Raw genomic sequence first — 25,727 nt, forward strand, 5'->3', positions numbered from 1 at the left:
AGGTGGCTCACCCTCTGCCCCTGGGCCCCGTCCCTCCCGCAGCCAGGTGGCTCACCCCCTGCCCCTGGGCCCCGCCCCTCCCACAGCCAGGTGGCTCAACCCCTGCCCCTGGGCCCGTCCCTCCCGCAGCCAGGTGGCTCACCCCCTGCCCCTGGGCCCGTCCCTCCCGCAGCCAGGTGGCTCACCCCCTGCCCCTGGGCCCGTCCCTCCTGCAGCCAGGTGGCTCACCCCCTGCCCCTGGGCCCCGTCCCTCCCGCAGCCAGGTGGCTCACCCTCTGCCCCTGGGCCCGTCCCTCCCGCAGCCAGGTGGCTCACCCCCTGCCCCTGGGCCCCGCCCCTCCCGCAGCCAGGTGGCTCACCCTCTGGCCCTGGGCCCCGTCCCCCCCCCCCCCCCCCCCCGCAGCCAGGTGGCTCACCCTCTGCCCCTGGGCCCGTCCCTCCTGCAGCCCGGTGGCTCAACCCCTGCCCCTGGGCCCCGTCCCTCCTGCAGCCAGGTGGCTCAACCCCTGCCCATGGGCCCCGTCCCTCCCGCAGCCAGGTGGCTCACCCTCTGGCTCGTCCAGCTTCCTGGTCCTGTCCATCTGTTTCCCCAGCTGGGGGAGAAATGTTGCAATTGGCCCACTCTCTAGCTGGAAAGCTACCATATGGAGGGTTTAGCTGGAGCCGAGTGTCTGCCCAGCCGCGGCGAGCACACGGCCAGCTCTCTGGGCAGCGGACGGGGTCCCCTTGGCTCTCTCCCTGTGGCCCGAGACTCCAGGGGCCCCATCCTGCCCAAGGACACCCCTTCCTTCTCTCCTCTCCTTCCCCGTGAGCTCCTCCCCGGTAATCACGCTCTTCTCTGGATATTGGGGTCCTCCGGGTATCTTAGGAGACTGGGTCTGCCTGGAAGAGGCAGGGGGTAAGGGTGCTGCTGCCACGGCTGCCTCGCCCGCTGCAGAGGAGGAGGGGTCCACTTCCTGGGGACAGGGATGTCAGAGTGTCGTGTGGCCCCAGCTGCAGCAGGTGCCCGGCCCAGGGCAGCCCCTTCTCCTCTCCGCCCCGTGTTCTTCCTGGAATGGCCCCGCCCGGGGACAGGGATGTCAGAGTGTCGTGTGGCCCCAGCTGCAGCAGGTGCCCGGCCCAGGGCAGCCCCTTCTCCTCTCCGCGCCGTGTTCTTCCTGGAATGGCCCCGCCCGGCTGCTCCCACGTCCTCCTTTGCGACCCAGCTCAGGGGCAGCCTTCCCTGGTTGGCAGCTCAGCCTCTGGGGAAAGCCCTTCTCGGGTAGAGCTGGCACCTTTCCCCATGGGGCTGGGGGTGGGTTGTGTCCCCGGCACTGTGAACCCCTGTGCAGCCCTGGCCTCGACACAGAGGTGCAGGAGCCTGGGCAGAGGCCTCAGGTGCTCCCTTCCCCTGACCAGGAGGCTACTTGGAGGCCCCAGCAGAGGTAGCTGGTTTGAGCCATTGGCTGGGCCCCACCGGGGACACCTGTTTGAGGTAGAGCTGGACCAAGACCCTTGAGTGGGACTCAGAGGAGGGTGACGGTCTCAATAAAGGGTCAGCTTCATTAAGAATAATCCTCATGGGCCCTGGCCGGTTGGCTCAGCGGTAGAGCGTTGGCCTGGCGTGCGGGGGACCCGGGTTCGATTCCCGGCCAGGGCACATAGGAGAAGCGCCCATTTGCTTCTCCACCCCCCCCCTCCTTCCTCTCTGTCTCTCTCTTCCCCTCCCGCAGCCAAGGCTCCATTGGAGCAAAGATGGCCCGGGCGCTGAGGATGGCTCCTTGGCCTCTGCCCCAGGCGCTAGAGTGGCTCTGGTCGTGGCAGAGCGACGCCCCGAAGGGGCAGAGCGTCGCCCCCGGTGGGCGTGCCGGGTGGATCCCGGTCGGGCACATGCGGGAGTCTGTCTGACTGTCTCTCCCCGTTTCCAGCTTCAGAAAAATACAAAAAAAAAAAAAAAAAAAGAATAATCCTCATGCTTTTCCATCAGCTGAGCCCTGACTGCCACCAGAGGCTCTGGGGGTCTTATTCCCTGGAGAGGAGTGTGCCCCTATATCCAGTAGGGCAGGGGACCGTGTGGCTCTGGGTAAGCCAGTTCTCTGAGCCTCAGTTTCCTCATCTGTCAAGTGCGGTTGATGATGGAAATAGCAGGCTGCAGGTGCTTCTGTCCCAGGACATCGGGGAGATTGAAGCACCGAGTGACGGCCGTACCTCGCCGGCGCTGGTGAGACGTCTGAGGTTGGGAACTGGCGGGATGGGGGGCGAAGGCGCCCAGGGTTTCTGTGAGCCGCCAGCCTGGGCGAGATTCCGGCTCCGGTGTGTTGACTGCCTCCTGGTGGCTCCCGTGGGCTTGGCACTGGACTGCTTGCAGAGAAGTGAGCAAGAGGCAGGCTGGCCCCGGGGTGCCCTGTCCCAGGACCCAGCCAGGTAGGCAGTGGGCCAGAGTGACAGGAGTTGCTCCCAAAGACCCCCTGACCCCAGTCAGAGCTCCTCTGGTCAGTCCCCCTGAGGCACTGCCATTGGAATGGCCTTCCCAGGCTCTCTTGAGTTCCCTGCTGGGAATCTGATCACAAATAAGATGGGGGAGGTGGGGGCTGAGGTGTCAGGGCACCCTGCCTGGCCGGCGTGGGAGCCAGAGAGCCTGTGGCCCATGAGTGCCCAGAAAATAACCCGGGGAAACCGGGAGGCTAACCGAGCTGGGTAGGCAGCACCACCCAGGACGTGCGGGCACCGGGCAGCTGCCACGCACGCTGCTCTTCCCGAGGGGCCCGCCATGGACAGGAACCCCGGGAGGTGTGTGTGGGTGTGGGTAGGCAATTTGCTCTCATTCTCTGATTCGCTTCTCTGAAAACAACCTTATTATGTGGTTACATGAAGATAATCAGTGCTCACTAAGCACTTACTATGTGCTAGATATTATTGTATTTATATGCATTAACCTCAGCTTTCTATAACCAACCCTATGAAGTAGAGAGTATTATTATACCTTCACTTTACAGCTGATGTATTTGAGGCACAGAGAGGTTCAGTAACCGTCCTGAGGTCACACAGCAGTAAGTAACGGAGCCGAGATTTGAACCCAGATGGACTGGCTCCTAAACACGGTGCTGCATTGCCTCTTGCCAGCAGCCTATTTTATGATGGGGAAACTGAGGCACAGAGAACTTAAGTGACGTGTCCAGGGCCACCCAGCTGGTGAGTGTTGGGACCTTGGAGAGCTTTCAGCTTTGTTCTCCGGGGAGGGAGTGTGTGTGTGTGTGCTCGCACATGCGTGTTGGGGCGGAAGGGGAGAGTGCCTCCCCCGGCCCCTCCAGGCTGACCTGCCCCCTTCCCGCAGGGGGCGTGTGCATTGCCCAGTCCGTGAAGATACCGCGGGAGCCCAAGCCGGGGGAGTTTGACAAGATCATCCGGCGCCTCCTGGAGACCTCCAATGCCAGGGGGGTCATCATCTTTGCCAACGAGGATGACATCAGGTGAGGGGGGCCCGCAGGGCAGGCGTGGGGGGCCAGGGATCCCTGCCGGTGGCCTTCCTAGATAAGTCTGACCTCTCTGGTCTGGGATCCAGAGTGCGGGGCTGGGAGGCCGCTCAGGCAGGGCCACAGGCTAGTGCTGATGGGTGCCCCCTCCCTGTGCCCTGCATCCACGCCACCAGCCAGGGACGGGAGGCGGGCACTTCAGTGGAGGGGTGACTCCCGGGTGTGGCACAGGAGCACCTGGGTTCTGACCCTGCTCTCCTACGAGCTCTGGGACCTCGGGCAAGGTTTTCAACTTCTCCGGGCCTCTCTTCTGCTGAGAGAAAGGAGCCCATGTCTGCCTGACAGGGTTTGAAAGTGGAAAGCGGGGTTGGTCCGAAGGGCTTCGGGCAGTCTGGCGTGCAGTGGGCACATCATGCATCGTGGCCACCTCTCAGCGCCTCCCTCTTTCCTTTGACGAGCTCAGGGCAGTGGGAAGAGGCGTGGGCTGGGGTTCTCGTCCTGGCATGGGACGCACTCGCTGTGGGCCCTTCCTGGGCCTCAGTTTCTGAATCTGGAGAATGGGAACAAGTGGACTCTGGGTGCCAGGACCGTGCAGTGCCGAAACCCTGGGCCAGCTTAGCTCCGCTCCTCTGCCCTCCGGGGCCTGAGTCACGGGTCCAGCGCTCAGTGCCTTTAAAAGATGACCCCCGGTGGGCCCTTCTTTGTGGGCCTCTCATAGTGTCCCCGTGCCAGGGTAAATTACAGCCTCGAACCACTGCCCGGACTCCTGACCTGTGGGCTGTGAGCACCGAAGGGGGTTGTACTGTGTAAAAAGATAAATAAATAAGAAAGATGCCCCCTGAACCACTCTCCTAACTTACTTCCCTCCTTCCTGCCTTCTTCCTTGTTACCATCTCTCGGAGACTGGATGTCAGGGCCAGGCTTCTGTGATTCCCTGGTGTGAGGGGAGACACGGCCCTGTCCTCAGGGGCACTCAGTCTGAGGGAGGTCACAGCCCTGTCCTCAGGGGCCCCAGCCTGAGGGGGCACACGGCCCTGTCCTCAGGGGCACTCAGTCTGAGGGAGGTCACAGCCCTGTCCTCAGGGGCCCCAGCCTGAGGGGCACACGGCCCTGTCACCAGAGGCCCCAGCCTGAGGGGAACGCGGCCCTGTCCTCAGGGGCCCCAGCCTGAGGGGCACATGGCCCTGTCACCAGAGGCCCCAGCCCGAGGGGGCACACGGCCCTATCCTCAGGGGCCCCAGCCCGAGGGGCACACGGCCCTGTCCTCAGGGGCCCCAGCCTGAGGGGCACACGGCCCTATCCTCAGGGGCCCCAGCCCGAGGGGCACACGGCCCTGTCCTCAGGGGCCCCAGCCTGAGGGGCACACGGCCCTGTCACCAGAGGCCCCAGCCCGAGGGGGCACACGGCCCTGTCCTCAGGGGCCCCAGCCTGAGGGGCACACGGCCCTGTCCTCAGGGGCCCCAGCCTGAGGTTGCACACGGCCCTGTCCTCAGGGGCCCCAGCCCGAGGGGCACACGGCCCTGTCCTCAGGGGCCCCAGCCCGAGGGGCACACGGCCCTGTCCTCAGGGGCCCCAGCCCGAGGGGCACACAGCCCTGTCCTCAGGGGCACTCAGTCTGAGGGGAGACACAGCCCTGTCCTCAGGGGCACTCAGTCTGAGGGGGGTCATAGCCCTGTCCTCAGGGGCCCCAGCCTGAGGGGCACACGGCCCTGTCCTCAGGGGCCCCAGCCCGAGGGGGCACACGGCCCTGTCCTCAGGGGCCCCAGCCCGAGGGGGCACACGGCCCTGTCCTCAGGGGCCCCAGCCTGAGGGGCACCCGGCTCTACTCAGAGTCTGGTGGGGAGACACGTCCCTGTGCCTGCCAGCAGGTGTGACAGCAGACGGGTCCTCCCCGGGCCTCGCCCTTTGCCCTTGGGTCACTGCCCGAGCTGCTGTGCCCGCAGTCCTCCCCTGCTACCAGCCGCACCCACCGGCCCCCTCTCTGGGTCCCCCTCTTTCCAATACTGCTCCCACTTGGTAAAGAGCCCATCGCGGATTCCGGAGCTACAGGAAAGCAGATTCCCCAGGGAAATGGCGGGTCCCCCAGGGATGGAGGGGAGTTCTGGAGCATCATTTCGGCTTCAGGGGCCTAAGGACCAGATCTAGTGGAGGTAACTCGGGCAGCGAAGGGCCAGGGGTGTCCTCAGAGGCCATCTCATACCTCTGAGCCGAGCTCAGAGATCGCTCCTGACCCCCTCAATGCTTATAGGTCCCTAACGCGGGCTCTGGGGCTTCCTGTTGCCTACTGGTCAGCCAGCTCTGGGGGTGGCGGTGGGGGTGGGGAGCAGTGGAGGGGACGACACCCCTTCTGAGCTCCTCTCCCCTCAGTCACGAGTCCCTGCTCTCCTGCCTCCCATCCCCCCCGCACCCCAGCACTGGTCAGCCTCGCCCCCCACCCAGATGTGCCCCCACTACAGGCTTCCCGCTCAGCTCCCACGGGCCCTGAGCCGGCAGGGGCCGAAGAAGGTGCTGTGGCCTGTGTCCCCGAGAAGAGGCCCCTAGGGGAGGGGGAGGGCCTCAGACCGACTCCCGTGGCTGCAGGAAGCGTGGTGGGAGGTGGGGGCATCTCTGGAAATCCACGTGCATTTCTAGAAGCAAACAGAAATGCAAATAAACCCAGGCTGACTCTGCAGGGACAGAAGCTTGGTCACTGCTGGCGGGCAGGATGCGAGCAGGTGTTAACGGGGCTGGGGGTGTGGGTTCTGAGAGCAGCTGCACCTGTAGGGAGCGTGCCCCGGGGCGGGGGCAGCCGCCAGTGTGGGGGTCTTGAAATGCCAAGAGTCAGGAGATGAAAGGAGGGGAGGTATGGGCCCTGGGGCCTGGACACGGGTTTCTCCCTGGCAGCCCCTGGCTGTCCTTCCCAGTGGGTCACTTTCTATACAGGCCCCCCAGGCCCCCCAAGCCCTGAGGTCATGTCCTGGCTCTCAGCATGGGAGGGGCCTGGCTAGTTTCTAATATCCTGGCCTCTCCCTTGCTGTGTGATTTTGAACAAGTTGCTTGCCCCCTCTGTGCTCCAGTGGGAGGAGTTGGATTGGGGGAATCCCTCCCAGCCCTCCCTGTTTTCATCCTCCTCCTCAAAGATGTCTTTGAGTGGCCACTGAGTTCCTGCATCTGTTAAGCACGGATTGAGCGCCTCCTGGGGTCTCAGCCCTGTGCTGGGCTCGAGGGTCCCTGACTTGATTAGGGCCACTGCCAGAGTAGGGGCGAGCACATCCCGGAGGGGTGGGGGGCTTTGGCACCGAAGGAGGTGGGGTGAGAGGGCACAGCTGGCGGGGAGCAGCAAGTGCAGAGAGGTGTGTGTGATTGCACATGGCATGTGCGTGTGCATGTGTGTGTGAGCATGCATGTATGCACATGTGTGTGTGCGCGTGGAAATGTGAGAAGGGGTCAGGCGACGTGGGTGTGGCTTTAGGGCGAGGGTGGGTTGAACCTGAGAGGAAAGGGGTCAGGCAGGTGGAATTCTGGAAGCCTGGGTCAGACATGGGGCAGATACAGGCCTAGGGAAACAGGTGTGGCCTTTGCAGGGACTGATGTGGCCCCAGGGGACAGGAAGGGGGCTGGGGGAGCACACGGGGCCTGTAGGCAGGCATGGGCAAGGGCTACATGGCTGGTATGGGTGAGAGGGGTACCCGTGGGCCTGTGGGCAGGTGTGGGCCAGGGGAGAGGGAGCCACGGGCCTGAGGGGGACAAGCAGGGGTGCTCGGGCAGCTGTGGGCCGGGACTCACGTGGGTCAGTGGCGAGGGCTGCAAGCGTAGCACGGGGGACATCGTGGGCCGTGAGGGGGACAGGTGTATGCCCAGGGGAGGGTCAGCCAATGCCCACGAGCAGGCGTGGCCAGGGCGGGAGCTGCTGCACGGACAGACACGGCCGGGCCGGGCGGGTGTGTGTTCCCACAGGCGCGTGCTGCAGGCAGCCCGGAAGGCCAACCAGACAGGCCACTTCTTCTGGATGGGCTCGGACAGCTGGGGCTCCAAGATCGCACCTGTGCTGCACCTGGAGGAGGTGGCCGAGGGCGCTGTCACCATCCTCCCCAAGAGGATGTCGGTGCGAGGTAGGCCGAGCAGGCTGGGGGGGCGTGTCCCTCCACTCTCACCACAGTCCCTGCCAGCCGCATCCTTCCCGGTTCCTCCCTGTCGTCCCTCCCGCCCCTTCCTGTCCCTCTCCTCCTCCTCCTCCTCCTCCTCCTCGCCTGCCTTCTTGCTGAGGTGCTGGGCCAGCCTCTGGTCACACTCAGCCCAGCAGGGTGCACATCCGGAGGCAGGACTTTTCTTCCTCCCTTCTTGGGTATTTTGGGGTGTGGGAGACGTGGGGCACATACAGGGGGTTCATGACCAAGGATGCTTCTTCACCCCTGTATATTCTCACCCTCTGCCACCTGGAACGAGGCCCTCGCCCCGCCTGGAGGGGCTCCTCTGCTGAGAGGCCAGGAGCGGCCGGCGGGCTGCAGGAGGCTGCCGAGCAGGGGCCGAGATCTCCCTGTGGAGCCTGCCCGGGGCTGGCAGGCCCTGGGTGGCACAGGGCTTGGGCCTGCCCTGCTGAGCCTCCCTGTTGAGACAGATCCCACGGTCACCCCGGGCAGGAGCAGTCTCTCTGGCTGGGACCTTGCTGCGAGTGAGGCGTGAAGTTCCCGTGAACAGCCCGGTGGTCGGCCAGGGACCTCACTGTCCTCGCCGTGGGGGCGGCGGCCTCCCAGGGCCTTCTCTCCTGCTCTCGCTCCATTTGATGGAAAGGCTTACGTACAAGTGACTCCACCAAACTTTCCTAGAGACCGAGGCCCGAGCGGGGGAGGGACTCGCTCAAGGTCACCCAGCGGTGTCCTCTATTCACCCCGAGGCAGAGAGAGCACAGGCAGCTGTTCCCACGCTACCCCTGCCAGCCTCAAGCCACAATAAACACAAAATAATAATAACCCTGGCTGGTGGCACATACACATGCCAGGCCCCTGAGAAAGAGCTCGGTTAGCCTTCCCAGACACCATGGGAGACACTTTTATCCATAGTTAGTAGGTGAATACATCGGAGTGACATATAGTGGCCATTCTGTGGCAGAGCTGGGATTTGAACCCAGAACTTGCCTGACGAGTCCCCCTTTCTCTCTGGACGTTAGAGAAGCCCTGAGAGCAGCGAGTGTCATGTGAGGGTGCTTTTGAACCTGAAGGGACACCTGGCAGTGTCTGGAGATGTGTTTGGTTGTCACAGTTGGGGAGTGATGCTGCTGGCGTCTCGTGGACAGAGGCCGGGGCTGTTCAACAGCCTGCCGTGCACAGGACAGCCCTCCAACAAACGGGATGATGGGGCCCAACGTGTCAGTAGGTGCCGTGGTGGGGGAGCCTCGCTCTGGGTCCATCCGCCAAAAGCGCCAGCTTTGCTCCTGCAGCTCTGACCGGGAGAGGCTGAGCCTTCCCGTGGACCCTGCCGCAGTAGACAGGAAGCTCACCACCGGGTGTGGGCCCCCCCGAGCTCTCAGGCCTTCAGGCCCGTCCCGAGCAGCTGAGTCAACCGTGGGAAGGGGCACGGGGTGGCGAGGAGAGGGCATTGTGCATCCGCCGTCCTGCCCCCCCCCCTCCCCAGGACAGGGTTTCCTGGGCTTAGGGCAGAGTGGGCGAGTTCCCAGGAGCAGAGAGAGGAGAAGGCTGCATCTGTCAGTGGTGGCAGGTTGCAGACTTGAGAGGAGTAGACCAGGTTCCCGCTCTGGCAGTGTGACCGGGGTCATCCCTCCCCTCTCTGGTTCAGGCTGCTCTTCAGAACCCGAGAGAGCTCAGGTGCGTCCAGATTTCAGAACTGGCCCCTCCCCCAGCTTCTCTTGGCTCCTTCTCAGAGAGGCCTGATATTAGCATCTCGGTAGTAAAAAAGGCGACGGAAACACCCTAATCGTACTTCTCCTCCATAAAGGCAACAGTTGTGAGATTACACATGCTCCCCTTGGGACTGCATACAGCTCTTTTCATTTTGCATGAAATGAAATGCTACACGTTTGGTGTTTTCCACGTGGGCCTTGAATCAGAGGATGTGCCTGCCCCTCTCTCCCTCCGTCCGTCCCTCTGTCCCTCCCTCCGTCCGTCCGTCCCTCTGTCCCTCCCTCCGCCCCTCCCTCTGCCTGGGTCATCTCTACCCTCGAGGGAGAGCAGCAAGGCCCTGGGACAGGTGAAGGGGGTTCATGAGGCCCTGACGCCCTGGGTGTTCCCTGCCAGGCTTTGACCGCTACTTCTCTAGCCGCACCCTGGACAACAACCGGCGCAACATCTGGTTTGCCGAGTTCTGGGAAGACAACTTCCATTGCAAGCTGAGCCGCCACGCGCTCAAGAAGGGCAGCCACGTCAAGAAGTGCACCAGTGAGCATGCGCGCTGGGTCGGTACCTGGGTCCAGCCCAGGACCAAGGCCTTAGGGGGCAGGGCCAGGATGCCCCCACAGAGGGTGGGGCCAGAATGGATCTCCCCAGGGGGGCTGGGCCAAGATGAGTTTCCCAGGGGGCGGGGCTGGATGGGTTCCCCCTCAGGGGGCGGGGCCAGGATGGGTTCCCCCCCAGGGGGCGGGGCTGTGGAGGAGAGAGGCTGAGAGTGTGGAATAAGGTGGCAGATACCACAGGGGGCCCAGGGGACTGGGTGGGGAGGTGGGCTGGCGCCTGTGGGCGGAGTTGGGGGCTCGAGGGACAGGGGCCCAGACCAAGTTAAGGTTAGACCCAAGACTCCTGGAGGGCTTAGGGTCGTAGAAACCGGTGTATTCTCGTGTTCTCTCAATGACAAGCCATCCATGACGCTGTTGAGTAGGGGAAGGGCTCCTCGTTCTCGGCAGAGGCGCTGTGGAGCCTGTGGCCACCTTGGGGTTCATCTGGAGCCCACAGAACTGAACTGAACCCAGCTGCCCTGCATTGAGTCCCAACGCTGGCAAATCTAAGCACATTACAGAAGTCATCTCTAGCCCCTCTCAATGCCATAAGTCACTCAACAAACACCCAGGATGCGCCTGGCCCCTGTTCAAAGCACGGTAGATAAGAACAGTGAACAAGAGCCAAAAATCTCTTGGAGTTTCCTAGCCTAACAGGGAGATCAACAATAAACAAGGTCAGTAAGTAAATATAGAGTATGACAGATGAAAATGTGCAGTAGAAACAAATCAAACAGATAAGGGAGAGGATAGCCTCCCTGCAAAAGTGACATTTGAGCAGAGTGTCCGAAAGGACAGGGAATGGGCCACGGGAGCACAGGAAAGGGGTCCATTTTACCAACAGAAAAGCAGTCTCAGGGAAGGTAATAGAGGACCCCAGTTTCACAGATGCAAGGCAGTAGAGTGGGATTGGAACCCAGGTCTGAGCTCTGGGCCCTCGGCCTGCCAAGGTTGCCCTCATGGTTTGGATGTGGGTCCCTATGGGCTCTTGGCCCGGGCAGCTCTGCAGCGGGACCTGGTCTGGATGACCCTCAGTCTGAGATGTGACTGTGAGAGGATGCTGGACGTCCTCTTATATCCTCCTGGACTGACCGGTGCAGCCCGGGCAGAGGGCCAGGTGACCAAGGGGCCACTGAACGGGCCACAGGGACATGCTGCACGAGTCTTTGGCAGTGGGCTGGTCCATCAGTGCCAGGGGAGGAGGGGGCACGATGAGGTGAGTGGGCAGGTGGGGAGCATGCTGCCCTCTGTGGGAATGTGGACACTTAGAACTGTCCCCTAGGGGCCGGGCAGGTTCCCATGTGGGTGCAGGTGGCAGTGTGTGCGCTCGCACACTTGTGTGTGTGATTGTATGTGCATGAGTCAATATGTCTAAGGGAGAAGGGGTGTGTGTGTCTGTATTTGTGTTCCTAAGTGAGCTACTAACCATAAACACTGCTGTTTATTGTGCGTCTGCTATGTTCCGGACATTTTATTTATTTTTTATTTTTATTTCTTGAGAGAGAGAAAAAGAGAGCGAGAGAGAGAGAGAGAGAGAGAGAGGGAGGAAGGGAGAGAGAGGGTGAGAAGCATCAACTCGTAGTTGCTTTCATTTTAGTTGTACATTGAGCTTCTCGTATGTGCCTTGACCCGGGGCCAACCCAGTGACCCCTTGCTCAAGGCAGCAACCTTGGACTTTTCATGCCAGTGACCTTTGGGTTCCAGCTCGTGAGCTTTTAGGATTGTATAATATATACCCATGTGCTCAAATCCGTGACCTTGGGGCTTCGAACCGGCGACCTCAGCTTTCTGGGTCAACAGTTTATCCACTGTGCCAACCGCCGGTCAGTCTGTTCCAGACACTTTAAAAACTTCCTCTCATTTCTCCCTACAGTAACTCTAGGGCCTTTTATGACCCTCATATTGTAGAGGAGGATATGGAGAATCAGAGAGGCCAAGCACCTAGCTCAAGGCTGCACAGCACATGCCTCCATCAGGCAGTAAACACAGCAGAGGTGCAAGAAGTCCAAGCGTGTCTGTGCGTGGGAGGCTGAGCCCACATGGACAGGGTGACTGTGCCTTCTGCTTAGTTTTCCTTTTTTTTCATAATTCTTGAAAGCGTCCCAACTTATTCTCAAACGTGCCTAGGTGGGGATGGCAAGTTTGAGATGTGGCTTGGGGACAGAGACAGGGAGACTGGAAGTGGGGTAAGAGGGGCAACTGCTCTAGCTTGCCAAGGGCGAGGGGCGCCTGGAGCCTCCTCGTGGTCGAGGTCAAGCCGGCAGGCAGGAGGCCCTGGTCCGTCCAGGCGGGCTCTGTCCAGCCTCGGTCCTCAGGTTGGGATTCACGAATACTCCCCAGCGGGGCTGGTGAGCCCAGGGGAGGGACAACCTTCTTCTTTTTTTTTTTTTGTATTTTTCTGAAGCTGGAAACGGGGAGAGACAGTCAGACTCCTGCATGTGCCCGACTGGGATCCACCCGGCACGCCCACCAGGGGCGACGCTCTGCCCACCAGGGGGTGATGCTCTGCCCCTCCGGGGCGTTGCTCTGCTGCGACCAGAGCCACTCTAGCGCCTGGGGCAGAGGCCAAGGAGCCATCCCCAGCACCCGGGCCATCTTTTCTCCAATGGAGCCTTGGCTGCGGGAGGGGAAGAGAGAGACAGAGAGGAAGGGGGGGGGTGGAGAAGCAAATGGGCGTTTCTCCTGTGTGCCCTGGCCGGGAATTGAACCCAGATCCCCCGCACGCCAGGCCGGCGCTCTACCACTGAGCCAACCGGCCAGGGCCGGGACAACCTTCTAATAGCCCCTCAGGGAGGCGTTCGGGCACGGCGGGCAGAGCAGGGTCCAGAAGAGTGCCGCGCTCCCCTGTGAGCCGGAGGCAAGCTCTGCGGCCTCTTCGGGCCTTTGCCTTCTCATCTGAGAAACGGGGTTGGTGGGAAGCCAGCCCAGAGGGTGTCTCGGGACAAGCGAGAGGGTGTGAAGGGAGGCACTGTGTCTGAACTGGGAAACGGCAGCTCCCCAGCCTGGCTGTGCGTGAGAGCCACCTGGGGGCTGTGAAACGCTTGGCTTCCAGGGCTCCACCCCCGGACCCGCCACACAGGACCCCAGGGGTGGGACCGGGGCTGCGGTGGATTTTAAAGCTCCCCAGGTGATTTTTATGTGTGTTTAGGACTGAGAACCTGAAGTGGGAGCAGTGGTTCCCAAACCTTGTTCACACTGAATCACTTGGGGACCTTTCAAAACTACTGATGCCTGACTGCCACCCCCAGACATTCTGATTGAATGGGGACTGGAGGCATCCTGGGCTTCGGGGTTTGCAAAAAAAAAGTACCCTATAGGTGGTTCTCCTGTGCAGCACAGTGTGGGCGGCGGAGAGGGAGAGGAGCGTGAGGGGAGGCAGGGCAGCGTGCACCCCAGCAGGAGGGGCGGCCCGAGCGGAGGAGCAGAAACCGGAAGGAACACGGGGTCGTGGGGAGGAGTGGGAGGCCGCTCCCCACAGCGAACCTGGGTCCTTGTGGCTGCACCTGAAGCCTGGGCAGCAGCTGGTGAGAGTCTGTGTCTGGCCCCAGGTCAGGTGCCGTGCGCCTGTCCCTCTCTGGGTGAGGTGAGAGGTGGAGGAGCTGCTGGGCATGTCTGTGGTGCCGGAGACCCACCCAGGGAGAGCGGGAGGCAGCTCTGGCTTCCCATGGCCCTGCCCTGGTTTGGGCTGGTCCCTTGGGAGGAGAACGTCTTTGCCCAGGAGGGCCAGAGTGACACCCATGGAGGGGCCGGCTCTGGACTGGGCCTCTGGAAGAGACGGGCAGGGGAAGAACTCACCCCCAGGTCTGGATCTGACTCCGCCTCCTCCCTGCTGTGTGACTTTGTACAAGTTCTTTAACCCCTCTGAGTCTCCGAAGTTTGTAGAACAAGGGAGATAACTCCTATCTCAATGGGCTATTGCGAGGGTTGGAGATAAAGCGTGGGAAGAGGCTGGCTGAAAAATGATGCTTATGAGAGGCACTGATGAAATGCTTGTTGTCGTTGACAGAGCGAGTGAGGGAGGGAGATGGGATTTATGGGCGGTCGGGTGATTCAACGGCCCAAGTCTGCCGGTGCAGCGATGCCGTTGGTTTCAGGATCCTTGATTCTGACGGTGGGCGGGACAGACTGCCGCAGGTGTTGTGCCCGTTTACAGAAGAGGAGGCACAAAGCGGGGGAATCTCAGGGCACCGGAGACTCAGCAGGGCTGGAGTCTCCCCCCAGGCAAGCCCGGCTTCAGAGCGGGTGCCCAGCCCGGGCCCCTGCTACCTCCCCTGCCCTCTGCTGGGCCCCTCTCTCTCGCCCTGAGCCAGCTCTGTGTTCTCCACCGCCCCGCTGTGTCTCAGAGTCTGGGTCCCCCCACGCCCCTGCTCAGGATGCCTGCCCCGTCCGCCCTGCTGGTCACGGATTAGTCCACTCTGGCGCCCTCAGTCCTAGCAGTCGGTCTCTGCCTGCGTCAGTCCACAGGCCCTGCCTGCTCTGCCCAAGATCTCCCGGTGAACAAGTGCCAGCCTGCGTGCCCGGGTCGGAGATGGTCCTAGTGGCCGTCTGAGAGGGTGGGGAGCACTTGCAGGTGGCCCGTGGGGTGTTACACTTGGGAAGACTGGATCCATCCTTCAGGTCTGTCTTCACCTCAGTTCCCTCCAAGACAAAGGTTTGAGAGCAAGCAGTTTATTCGGGAGGGGACCCCAGGACACCCTGGTAGCGGAGGAAGGCGGCCATAAAGGGTGTGAGACCAGGCCAGGTTGGCTCCGAACAGCTGGAACTTTTCTGCCCTGGGGCTCTGGGGACAGAGAGGAGCATCCCACTCGAGGGGCAGGTGCGAGGGAGGGATGCAGACCCCAGTCCTGCCCACCACGGGGAGCGCTCCCCGAGGGTGGTAATTCCCCAGCAGCCCAGCCCCCCGGGTGCCCGGCGATGACCTGGCGGTGACCAGAGGAAGTGTCCACAGGCTGGCAGATGCCGGCAGTTGGAGCTGGGGTTGGCGTGTCTCACGGCGGTACGGGGGGGGGGGGCGCGGGGGGGCACCCACTCGTTCTCAAACGGGCAGCTGTGAGAGTCCGGCAGACTTGGGCGTGAGTCCTGCTGCGGCCGCTTCCTGACTGTGTGGCCTCGGGCAGGTCACTTCACCTCCAGAGTCCCCAGCCCCCCTCCCGGAGCCCTGTCCCCAGCAGACTGCTTCTGTCACGGTTTCCTGGAGAAGGGACGGAGGTGATTTGCAGGGAGCACTTACAGCTGGCTCGTGGATCACCCACACCTGCGCGAGACGGGGTCACTGAGCGGGCATCGCTGCAGCTGTCGAGGCCCGTGGGAGGGTGGCACCTGCCCCCCGCCCCGCCTCTTTCCCAGGTGCTTACAGAGCAGGGTTTGGGAATTAAAGCCGTAAACAGGGCAGATGTGACATCCGTCTTTCTGACAGCACTGCCAGCCAGGTGATGGCGGAGCGGAGGAAGGGCCGGTTTATGGAGAAATGGGGGGAAATTTACTGCTTGCTGCTCCTGAGGGCCGGAGACTCTGGAGGGGGGGCCTGCGTGGCCGCTGGGCATGTGCTGGCAGCCGCGGACCACCTGGCCCCCGCTGACAGCAACAACAACAGCAGCCAGTGTGTACATAGCATTTATTACTTATCAAGCTCTGTCCTGGGGCTTTGTATATAATCCTTAAGCAACCCATTTTACAGATGAGAAAACCGAGGCATAGAGAAGTTCAATCCTTGTCCGAGGGCACAAGGTGATAAGGAGCCGGGCTGAGATCTGAGTCCAGGTCGCCTGGCACCAGGGAGGTTTCGCCGTGGGCCAGCTGCGGCCCTAGCCCCAGGGCTCTCCTGGCTTCCACGGCTCTTCCCAGCCCCACATTCCCAAAGGAACCCCGAGGAAGCCCCCTTCCTGGGGAAAGGGAGGAAGACCGACATTTGGAATGACCTCCTGTGTGCCAGGCTGTGTCACCCATTAGAGGGACTCACGTGGACTCAACAGCCAGACGCTGGCCAGAGGGATCCTGGGCCCGTTCCTTCGGGCTGCTTCTCACTTGCCCAACCAGCGTTGACTAAGAGGCTGACTATGTGCCCAATCCTGTGCTGGGCTCTGGGGAGGGGCCAGACCTGCCCCGGTAGCTCCCCCTACAGGCAGGAGACAATATGACCTTGCAGGCAGGGGGTACTTTTAATATCATAGTTAAGAGTGTGTGTGGGGGGCCCTCCAGGGAGACCTCACAGTAAGACCAGAGACAGCGGATTCAGGAGGGCCCCCTGGAGGAAACTGAGAGTGCTGGGAGACTAGCCGTGTTGCTCTTTAAAATCAGGAAGTCAGAAGTCCTCATGGAGAAGGTGGTACTTGCGCAAAGACCTCAAGGCAGCGAGAGAGCGAGGCGTGTGGAGACCTGGGAAAGGGCACGCCAGGAGAAAACACAGCTTGTGCAAAGGCCCTGAGGTTGGCTCATCTCTGTCAGGTTGGGGAGCAGTGAGGAGGCCCGTGCATTTGAAGCAGAGAGCAACAGGTAGATGAGGTAGGGATAGGGGGTGAGGGGCACAGATCATGTGGGCAGTTTTGAGGATTTAGTCTTCTGCATGCCTGAGACAAGGCCGTTGCGGGGTTTGAAGGAGGGCCGACGTGGTCTGATGTGTGTTCTCACAGGCTCACTCTGGCTGCCGCCCGGAGAGGAGACGGGTGCAGGTAGCATGGGAGGCCCGGGAGGCGGCCGGTAGTGTAGCCAAGTGGGGAGGGCCTGGGGGCCTGGGGCAGGGGCTGTGGCCGTGGAGGTGGCCAGAAGAGGTCAGGTCTTTACACGTTCTGCAGCGCGGTTGCCGAGCTTGCTGAAGCATTTGCGGGGAGAGCAAGAGGGCAGAAAATCGAGGGTGACTCCAGGGCCCCACACGGAGACGGGGTGGAGGCAGGCTGGGAGAGGGGACATCAGGAGTTTAGTGGACAGTGAGAGGCCTGCGGGCTGTCCTTGGGGTGTGTGGCAAGGGAGCTGGGGTTGCGGGGCGTTGGGCCCAGACGGCTGTATAATTTGGGGAGCTGTCCGCACGGACGGGGCTGGCTGGGAGCACCAGAGAATAAGTGTAGTTAGAAGTCCGAGGACTGACTCTGGACACTGGAATGTCAAGGGGAGGGGGTGAGAGGAGCCAGCACAGGGCTGAGCGGCAGCTGCTTCCCGGGCGCCTGGGAGAAGAGAGCACCAGGGAAGGGGGACACCCTCACAGAGCACCAGGGAGGGGGGACACCCTCACAGAGCACCAGGGCGGGGGGGACACCCTCACAGAGCACCAGGGAGGGGGGGTGACCGACACCCTCACAGAGCACCAGGGCGGGGGGGTGACCAACACCCTCACAGAGCACCAGGGAGGGGGGGTGACCGACACCCTCACAGAGCACCAGGGAGGGGGAGTGACCGACACCCTCACAGAGCACCAGGGAGGGGGAGTGACCGACACCCTCACAGAGCACCAGGGAGGGGGGACAACCTCACAGAGCACCAGGGAGGGGGAGTGACCGACACCCTCACAGAGCACCAGGGAGGGGGAGCGACCGACACCCTCACAGAGCACCAGGGAGGGACCGACACCCTCACAGAGCACCAGGGAGGGACCGACACCCTCACAGAGCACCAGGGAGGGGGAGTGACCGACACCCTCACAGAGCACCAGGGAGGGGGAGCGACCGACACCCTCACAGAGCACCAGGGAGGGACCGACACCCTCACAGAGCACCAGGGAGGGACCGACACCCTCACAGAGCACCAGGGAGGGGGGACAACCTCACAGAGCACCAGGGAGGGGGAGTGACCGACACCCTCACAGAGCACCAGGGAGGGGGAGCGACCGACACCCTCACAGAGCACCAGGGAGGGACCGACACCCTCACAGAGCACCAGGGAGGGACCGACACCCTCACAGAGCACCAGGGAGGGGGAGTGACCGACACCCTCACAGAGCACCAGGGAGGGGGGACACCCTCACAGAGCACCAGGGAGGGGGAGTGACCGACACCCTCACAGAGCACCAGGGAGGGGGAGCGACCGACACCCTCACAGAGCACCAGGGAGGGACCGACACCCTCACAGAGCACCAGGGAGGGACCGACACCCTCACAGAGCACCAGGGAGGGGGAGTGACCGACACCCTCACAGAGCACCAGGGAGGGGGGACACCCTCACAGAGCACCAGGGAGGGGGAGTGACCGACACCCTCACAGAGCACCAGGGAGGGGGGACACCCTCACAGAGCACCAGGGAGGGGGAGCGACCGACACCCTCACAGAGCACCAGGGAGGGACCGACACCCTCACAGAGCACCAGGGAGGGACCGACACCCTCACAGAGCACCAGGGAGGGGGAGTGACCGACACCCTCACAGAGCACCAGGGAGGGGGGACAACCTCACAGAGCACCAGGGAGGGGGAGGGACCGACACCCTCACAGAGCACCAGGGAGGGGGAGCGACCGACACCCTCACAGAGCACCAGGGAGGGGGGACACCCTCACAGAGCACCAGGGAGGGGGGACACCCTCACAGAGCACCAGGGAGGGGGGACACCCTCACAGAGCACCAGGGAGGGACCGACACCCTCACAGAGCACCAGGGAGGGACCGACACCCTCACAGAGCACCAGGGAGGGACCGACACCCTCACAGAGCACCAGGGAGGGACCGACACCCTCACAGAGCACCAGGGAGGGGGAGTGACCGACACCCTCACAGAGCACCAGGGAGGGGGGACAACCTCACAGAGCACCAGGGAGGGGGAGTGACCGACACCCTCACAGAGCACCAGGGAGGGGGGGCGACCGACACCCTCACAGAGCACCAGGGAGGGACCGACACCCTCACAGAGCACCAGGGAGGGGGAGCGACCGACACCCTCACAGAGCACCAGGGAGGGGGAGTGACCGACACCCTCACAGAGCACCAGGGAGGGGGGACACCCTCACAGAGCACCAGGGAGGGGGGACACCCTCACAGAGCACCAGGGAGGGACCGACACCCTCACAGAGCACCAGGGAGGGGGGACACCCTCACAGAGCACCAGGGAGGGACCGACACCCTCACAGAGCACCAGGGAGGGACCGACACCCTCACAGAGCACCAGGGAGGGACCGACACCCTCACAGAGCACCAGGGAGGGACCGACACCCTCACAGAGCACCAGGGAGGGGGAGTGACCGACACCCTCACAGAGCACCAGGGAGGGGGGACAACCTCACAGAGCACCAGGGAGGGGGAGTGACCGACACCCTCACAGAGCACCAGGGAGGGGGGGCGACCGACACCCTCACAGAGCACCAGGGAGGGACCGACACCCTCACAGAGCACCAGGGAGGGGGAGTGACCGACACCCTCACAGAGCACCAGGGAGGGGGAGTGACCGACACCCTCACAGAGCACCAGGGAGGGGGGACACCCTCACAGAGCACCAGGGAGGGGGGACACCCTCACAGAGCACCAGGGCGGGGGGGCGACCGACACCCTCACAGAGCACCAGGGAGGGGGGACACCCTCACAGAGCACCAGGGAGGGGGGGACACCCTCACAGAGCACCAGGGAGGGGGGACACCCTCACAGAGCACCAGGGAGGGGGGACACCCTCACAGAGCACCAGGGAGGGGGGACACCCTCACAGAGCACCAGGGCGGGGGGACACCCTCACAGAGCACCAGGGCGGGGGGGCGACCGACACCCTCACAGAGCACCAGGGCGGGGGGACACCCTCATAGAGCACCAGGGAGGGGGGACACCCTCACAGAGCACCAGGGAGGGGGAGTGCCCGACACCCTCACAGAGCACCAGGGAGGGGGAGTGACCGACACCCTCACAGAGCACCAGGGCGGGGGGACAACCTCACAGAGCACCAGGGAGGGGGGACACCCTCACAGAGCACCAGGGCGGGGGGGCGACCGACACCCTCACAGAGCACCAGGGAGGGGGGACACCCTCACAGAGCACCAGGGCGGGGGGACAACCTCACAGAGCACCAGGGAGGGGGGACACCCTCACAGAGCACCAGGGCGGGGGGGCGACCGACACCCTCACAGAGCACCAGGGAGGGGGGACACCCTCACAGAGCACCAGGGCGGGGGGACACCCTCATAGAGCACCAGGGAGGGGGGACAACCTCACAGAGCACCAGGGAGGGGGGACACCCTCACAGAGCACCAGGGCGGGGGGGGCGACCGACACCCTCACAGAGCACCAGGGAGGGGGGGCGACCGACACCCTCACAGAGCACCAGGGAGGGGGGGCGACCGACACCCTCACAGAGCACCAGGGAGGGGGGACACCCTCACAGAGCACCAGGGAGGGGGGGTGACCGACACCCTCACAGAGCACCAGGGAGGGGGGGTGACCGACACCCTCACAGAGCACCAGGGAGGGGGGACACCCTCACAGAGCACCAGGGAGGGGGGACACCCTCACAGAGCACCAGGGAGGGGGGGTGACCGACACCCTCACAGAGCACCAGGGAGGGGGGGTGACCGACACCCTCACAGGCTGTCGAGGGGCCCAGGGAGACGAGGGCGGAGAGGGGACCGTCGGCCTCAGCCACCTGGAATGTCCTTGGAGGGGTGGGTGAAGACCCCAGACGAGAGCTGCTCAGGAGGAAGGCGGTGGAGAGAGACTGAGGACGGAGTGGGGACAGCTGTGTGGAGCCGTTCAGTCATCAACAGAGAAAGAGGGGTACTGGCTGGGGTGAAGTGGGGTCCAGAGAGGGCTTTGGGGCCCTGGCTGGGTCGCTCAATGGATAGAGTGCTGTCCTGTTGTGCTAGGGTTGCAGGTTCAAGCCCTGGTCAGGGCACATGCGAGAAGCAACCACTAAGTCCACAAGTAAATGGAGCGACCACATGGAGCAACGAATTCATGCTTCTCTCTCTCTCTCTCTCTCTCTCTCTCTCTCAAATCAATGGAAAAATAAAAGTAAAAAGCAGAGAGAGAGAGAGCGAGGGCGTTTGTTCGTCTCACTGGGAGAGGTGACCGCACATGTCTGTGTTGATGGGAAAGACCTAGCAGAGGAGACATTAGATGCTGCCGGGAGGGGACAGCGTGGCTGAGTGATGGGGAGAGGGGACATCCCCATGGAGGGGTTGCGGACCGGGACTCAGGCCCCCAGAGCTTTCCCCCTGCCCCGCTGGCCCTGGCCCCAGCCCCGGCGCCGGCCCCTACCCTGTCCGGGGGAGCCAAGCCCAAGGTCCTGGGGCTGAGGTGCGTAGGCCTCAGGACCGACCGTCTGGGAGCTGGGCTGTGCAGGTGCCTCAGCCTGGCGTGGCCTCAGCCACAAGTGTGACTGTTCTCTCCTGGTCCCCTGGGGCCAGCCTCACTTCACAGATGAGGGGACCGGAGCTCACAGACGCTAAGCAACTTGCCAGGCCCACAAGAGGCTAAGTGGGGGTGGGGTGGGGTTTTCAGTGGCTCCCATCTGGCCCCGAGGTACATGTCCCGTTTCTCAGACTGGGGTCCCTGGACATCTGGGACACATTCCTGAGGTCAGAGTCACAGGGACCCGGGAACTGCCGTGATGATTCTCAAGCTTTGCGTTTTCAGTCAGTGGCCACCGGAAGTGATCTTTACCAACTGCAAAGGCACGCCTCTCCGCCCGCTGCGGGCATCTGCAGCCGGACGTCACTGTCACAGGCAGGACTTCAGCTTCTACGTCAGTATTTTCATCCTGGCGTCAAATACTTGGGGGGTCTGGAAGAACTGTTTTTCTTCAGAGGGGTCTGGGGCCAGCTCCGCGTTGCAGAGCCCGGGGCTAAACCACCACATGGCTTCAGAGCTGGAAAGAGGACATCTGAGAGAACCATGCACACCACCCCCAACCCCATGTCACCCTGCTGGGCATGTCACTTCACCTTCCTGACCCTGAGGTGCTGATTGATCTCCATCTGCCCCAACCGGCAATCCACCCAACACCCAGGCTGGCTCAGAGTTCCCAGGGACAGGAGTCGGTGGACAGCTGAGGTCGAGTTTCAGGGGACAGACCCAGGGATGGAGGGGACCACGCAGAGTTGTATCGAGATAGCGCAGACTGGACAGCAGGCACCTAGACCCAGGCTGAAGATCGTGGGGGGGGGGGTGCCGGCAGGCACTGAGCCGTGGGGCTTATAGAACAAGTGTGATTCTGGGTGAGGGAGAGCCTGCGTGTGACCTCCGGGGAACAGGGGGCGGGCGGGGGGCCGGGGGAGCCCGGCCTCCTCGGCAGCAGGACCCGAGGTACCTGCGTGTTTCAGGGGAGGTGATGGGGCAGGTCAGGGAGGAGGGGAGTGACCAGGAAGTAGAAGGCAGCAGCTTTGTCCCCATCTGTGTATGGGTGCGGAGTTGACTCAGACCCGCGTGTGTGTGTGTGTGTGTGTGTGTGTGTGTGTGTGAGAGAGAGAGAGAGAGAGAGAGAGAGAGAGAGGAACGCTGAGGCTTATAGAAGGTTCCTGTGGGCGAGGTATAACGCTGTGTGTTTTACGTCTGCGCCTCCCCGAGGACCCCCAGGTAAGACACTCTCCTGAGTTGGCCTCTGAGAGATCTGAGCTCTAGGGTACCAGCTACCCAGCCTGGGTTCTACAGCTGGCTCATGACAGAGCCAGAAGTCAGGGCCACGCCAGACAGCTCTCTCGGGGGGACGGGGGGGATCCGGGGACCCCCTTGTCCTCCTCCTTGAAGTTTGCCCAAGGAACAAAAGCTGATGAGTGTCTGCATATCCGTACGTAAATGCAGGTTCGTGTATGTGCGGACAGGTGCGGTAGGTACACGTACTTACGCTGGGGTGCCCGTGCGGACCCGTACCTGAGAATGCAGCCGGCGCCGGTGCCCCCGGCTCCCCAGGCCCTCGCCATCCCTGCCTTTGCCGGCGGAGTCAGCGCCGCTGGAAGCAGTCCCCAGCCTAAGACTGGGGAACAACCCTGAGCCATGAGATGCACAGTCTCTGGGGGGTCCCCAGCAGGACTGAGCCCCCCACCGGGTCTCACCTGTTTTCTTTCCTGTCTCACTGCCCCACCCCCAACCCGTGCTCCCGGTCATGGCCTCCCCAAAGAAAACACACGCACGCACATCCTTGTCTGGACCTGCTTGTGGGGCTTCTCCGCCCGACGGAGGGTGAATTCGAATGACCGCTTGCTTGTGTGCATGTTGTGCTAATTGTGTAGCTGTCTATACATCTGGTGTGTGTGTGTGTGTGTGTGTGTGTGTGTGTGTGTACGTACCTAGAGTTTGTATGTTTGTACATGGATACGTGTTCAGACGTGCTCAAATGCGTGCAGGTTTGTGCTAGCGGTCTGCGTGTGTAGATGTGATAGTGTGTGGGTGTGTGTCTGGTTGATTTTGTGTGCTGGGGGAAGCTGCACGGTGTGTGTGTGTGTGTGTGTGTGTGTGTGTGTAGAACTCGCAGGGTAGCGCAGGGCGGGTGAGCTGTGGAGAGGTGGGGGGGGACAAGGAGGAGATCTGATTATTTCAACCTTGAAAACGCATTTCAATTACAATTTACAACCTGCAGACAAAGGCTGCAGTCGCTGTAGTAACCGCAGCCGTGGGGTTTGGATGGAGAAATTCTCTGCGATGCTCCCTAGCTGACTGTCCGTCGCTGAGGTCGGAGCCAAACATATCTCTAGCTCACTGTGCCCCGGGACACAATTAGAGCATCTTCACACCGTCGCCGCCGCTGTTCCCGCTGTCGTGGGTCTGCGATTTCTGTCTCTGCCCAACTCGCAGAAGTGTGTGTCTTGCCTCCTCCCAGTCCCGCGGTGCCCCTGCCAGGCCTGGGGGGCCTGTCCCCCTGTGAGAGGGCATTTTCTGACCCCCCTCCTTTTCCTCTACGGCCACCTGCCTCCTCAAACCCTGCGGGCAAGGATCCTTTACCTCCTGGTTAGGCCTGGCCTGACAGTTGGCACGGGGCCTGGGCCCCAGAAGGGGGAAGGGGGCAGGTCAGGGCTGGATGCAGGGAGAAGGGGAGGGGACAGTTCAGGGCAGTGGGAAGTCTTTTGGACCCAGAGAGATCCGGGTTCAAATCGCAGCCCTGCCCTTCACCCACCCGGCCAAACCCCAGGTATGTACGAATCTCTGCTAGGTGCCAGGAGTCAGTGAGACTCGGGGTGATTTGACCACCTGCAAACCTCAGTGAGGGCCTCCGCCAGGGGCTGGCCCAGCCTTTGTCCCAGAGCCACGGGGGAGAGGGAGTGGCAGCCCCCACAGGCTCTCGGGGAGCGCCAGCCATGCTGGCGGGTCATTTGCTGAGGAGCCAGGGGCTGGTTGTGGGCACAGCTTCGGGACAGAGCATCTTGTCCTTGTTTAACTGGTTTTTGTGACTCCTGCCCCCTCCCATGTGAGCACCTTTAGACTCTGTCACTGTGCTTTCTGTGGGGCTTGAGGGAAGGGCCCTCAGGTTTGAGATGTGTGTGTGTGTGTGTGTGTACACGTGTGTGTACACGTGTGTGTGTGTGTGTGTTTGGGTAGAGGGCAGGCTCAAGGTCCGGTGCTCTCTTGAAGGTAAAGGTCCTTTGCAGGTCACCTCACTGCACCTGTTTTTCTCATCTGTCCTTGAGGCTTGACTTGAGGCAGAAGTTAAGGACTTGAAAGGGTGTTGAGTTTCTAGAAGCCCATGGCTGCACCATGACAACTTCAGGGTGAGTATGGGGTGGGGCCCACCGGACCCCAGAGCCCCTCTCACAGGAGCTCCCCGGGCAGAGCCGGGCGAGCCTGATGGTGAGGGTGCTCCCGTGGAGCCATCCTCACGTCCGTGTCGGCACGGGTGGCTTCGTGACCCCAGTGAGGGCCCGAGTGGCTCAGGATGCTTCAGCCGGACTGCTGAGGACGGAGCCTCAGGGAGATCAGGAGGGCAGCTCAGTTGGGGGGGGTGCAGCCAGGGTCCATCGGCCCCCCACCCGCACCCCGGGTGTGTCCTTGGCCTTGGGGGAGAGCCGCCTGCTTTCCGCAGCGGCGGCCTCCGCCTCCGCCTCCGCCTCCGCCTCCGCCTCCGCCTCCGCCTCCGCCTCCGCCTCCGCCTCCGCCTCCGCCTCCGCCTTGATTAATAATTCACCCTCTCATCCATTCGGACAGAGAGGCGACGGGAGCCGCAGGGGGAGCTGAGCTGTGCTCCCGGCTGCAGAGGGCAGGACCTGGGGGCTGGGGGGGCAGTGGATGCAGGGTCCAGGGCAGGGGATTTCCAGGCCACCCTGTGCCAGCTGCCTCTGTGGCCCTTTGAGGACAGGGTTGTTGTCCCTTGCATTTCTCTCCCAGCTCTTAGAGCCTTGTGATCCACGGCCTCGGACAGAGGGCCGGCCGGTGGAGCTGGGGAATGTGCTTTTGATGTTCGTCCCGTCTCTGTCTGTGCCTTGGCCTGGAATAGCTCTGCCTGTTAGGAGCTCTGCGGGCCCAGGGCTCCGAGGCCGGGCGGGGCTTGCGCGGCTCTCTGCCCTGGAGTCTAACCAACCTCTGTAGCACTTGGCAAGCCCAAGCCCCTCTTTTTCTTTTTTCTTTTGACCCGTCCTGAATATTAACCCATCAGTCCTCACAGGGCCCTGGTCCTGACCCAATGAGGTAAGTAAGTACTATTACTATCCTCGTTTTTCAGACGAGAAAACTGAGGCCTGAGAGATGATGTGAGGAGCTCAAGGTCACACTGGCTAGAAGTGCCGGTGGAGCTGGGGTCCCAGCCCAGACAGTCCTGTGCGCATGCGGCCCGGCAGTGGCGGGGAGCTGGGGGTCTCAGCTGACCACCAAGGGCCAGGGAGGCGGCCTTGGAGCTCACCCCATCTCCAGCCCCGAGCTCTGTCTGGACCAAACACTGCCCCCCCCAGGGCCAACTGGACATCTGCCCCCAAACTGTCCAGTCTGAGTTAATAACTCTTGATCTCTGACCGCGAGGTTGGAGAAACTGGAGC

The 25,727-nt window shown here is 62.5% G+C and overlaps 1 protein-coding gene across 2 annotated transcripts in view; it reads left to right on the forward strand.

The window, feature by feature from the left end:
- GRM4 (glutamate metabotropic receptor 4) overlaps positions 1-25,727 on the forward strand; it is a 140,088-nt gene that overhangs the window by 92,638 nt on the left and 21,723 nt on the right. For both annotated transcript variants that reach the window (XM_066359617.1, XM_066359618.1), the window contains 3 exons: positions 3,314-3,449; positions 7,389-7,543; positions 9,683-9,823. In XM_066359617.1, the coding sequence (XP_066215714.1) occupies positions 3,314-3,449; positions 7,389-7,543; positions 9,683-9,823 (432 nt within the window). The remainder of the gene's footprint in view (positions 1-3,313; positions 3,450-7,388; positions 7,544-9,682; positions 9,824-25,727) is intronic.

The sequence above is a fragment of the Saccopteryx leptura genome, chromosome 1 (assembly GCF_036850995.1).
Source record: "Saccopteryx leptura isolate mSacLep1 chromosome 1, mSacLep1_pri_phased_curated, whole genome shotgun sequence".
NCBI lineage: Eukaryota > Metazoa > Chordata > Mammalia > Chiroptera > Emballonuridae > Saccopteryx > Saccopteryx leptura.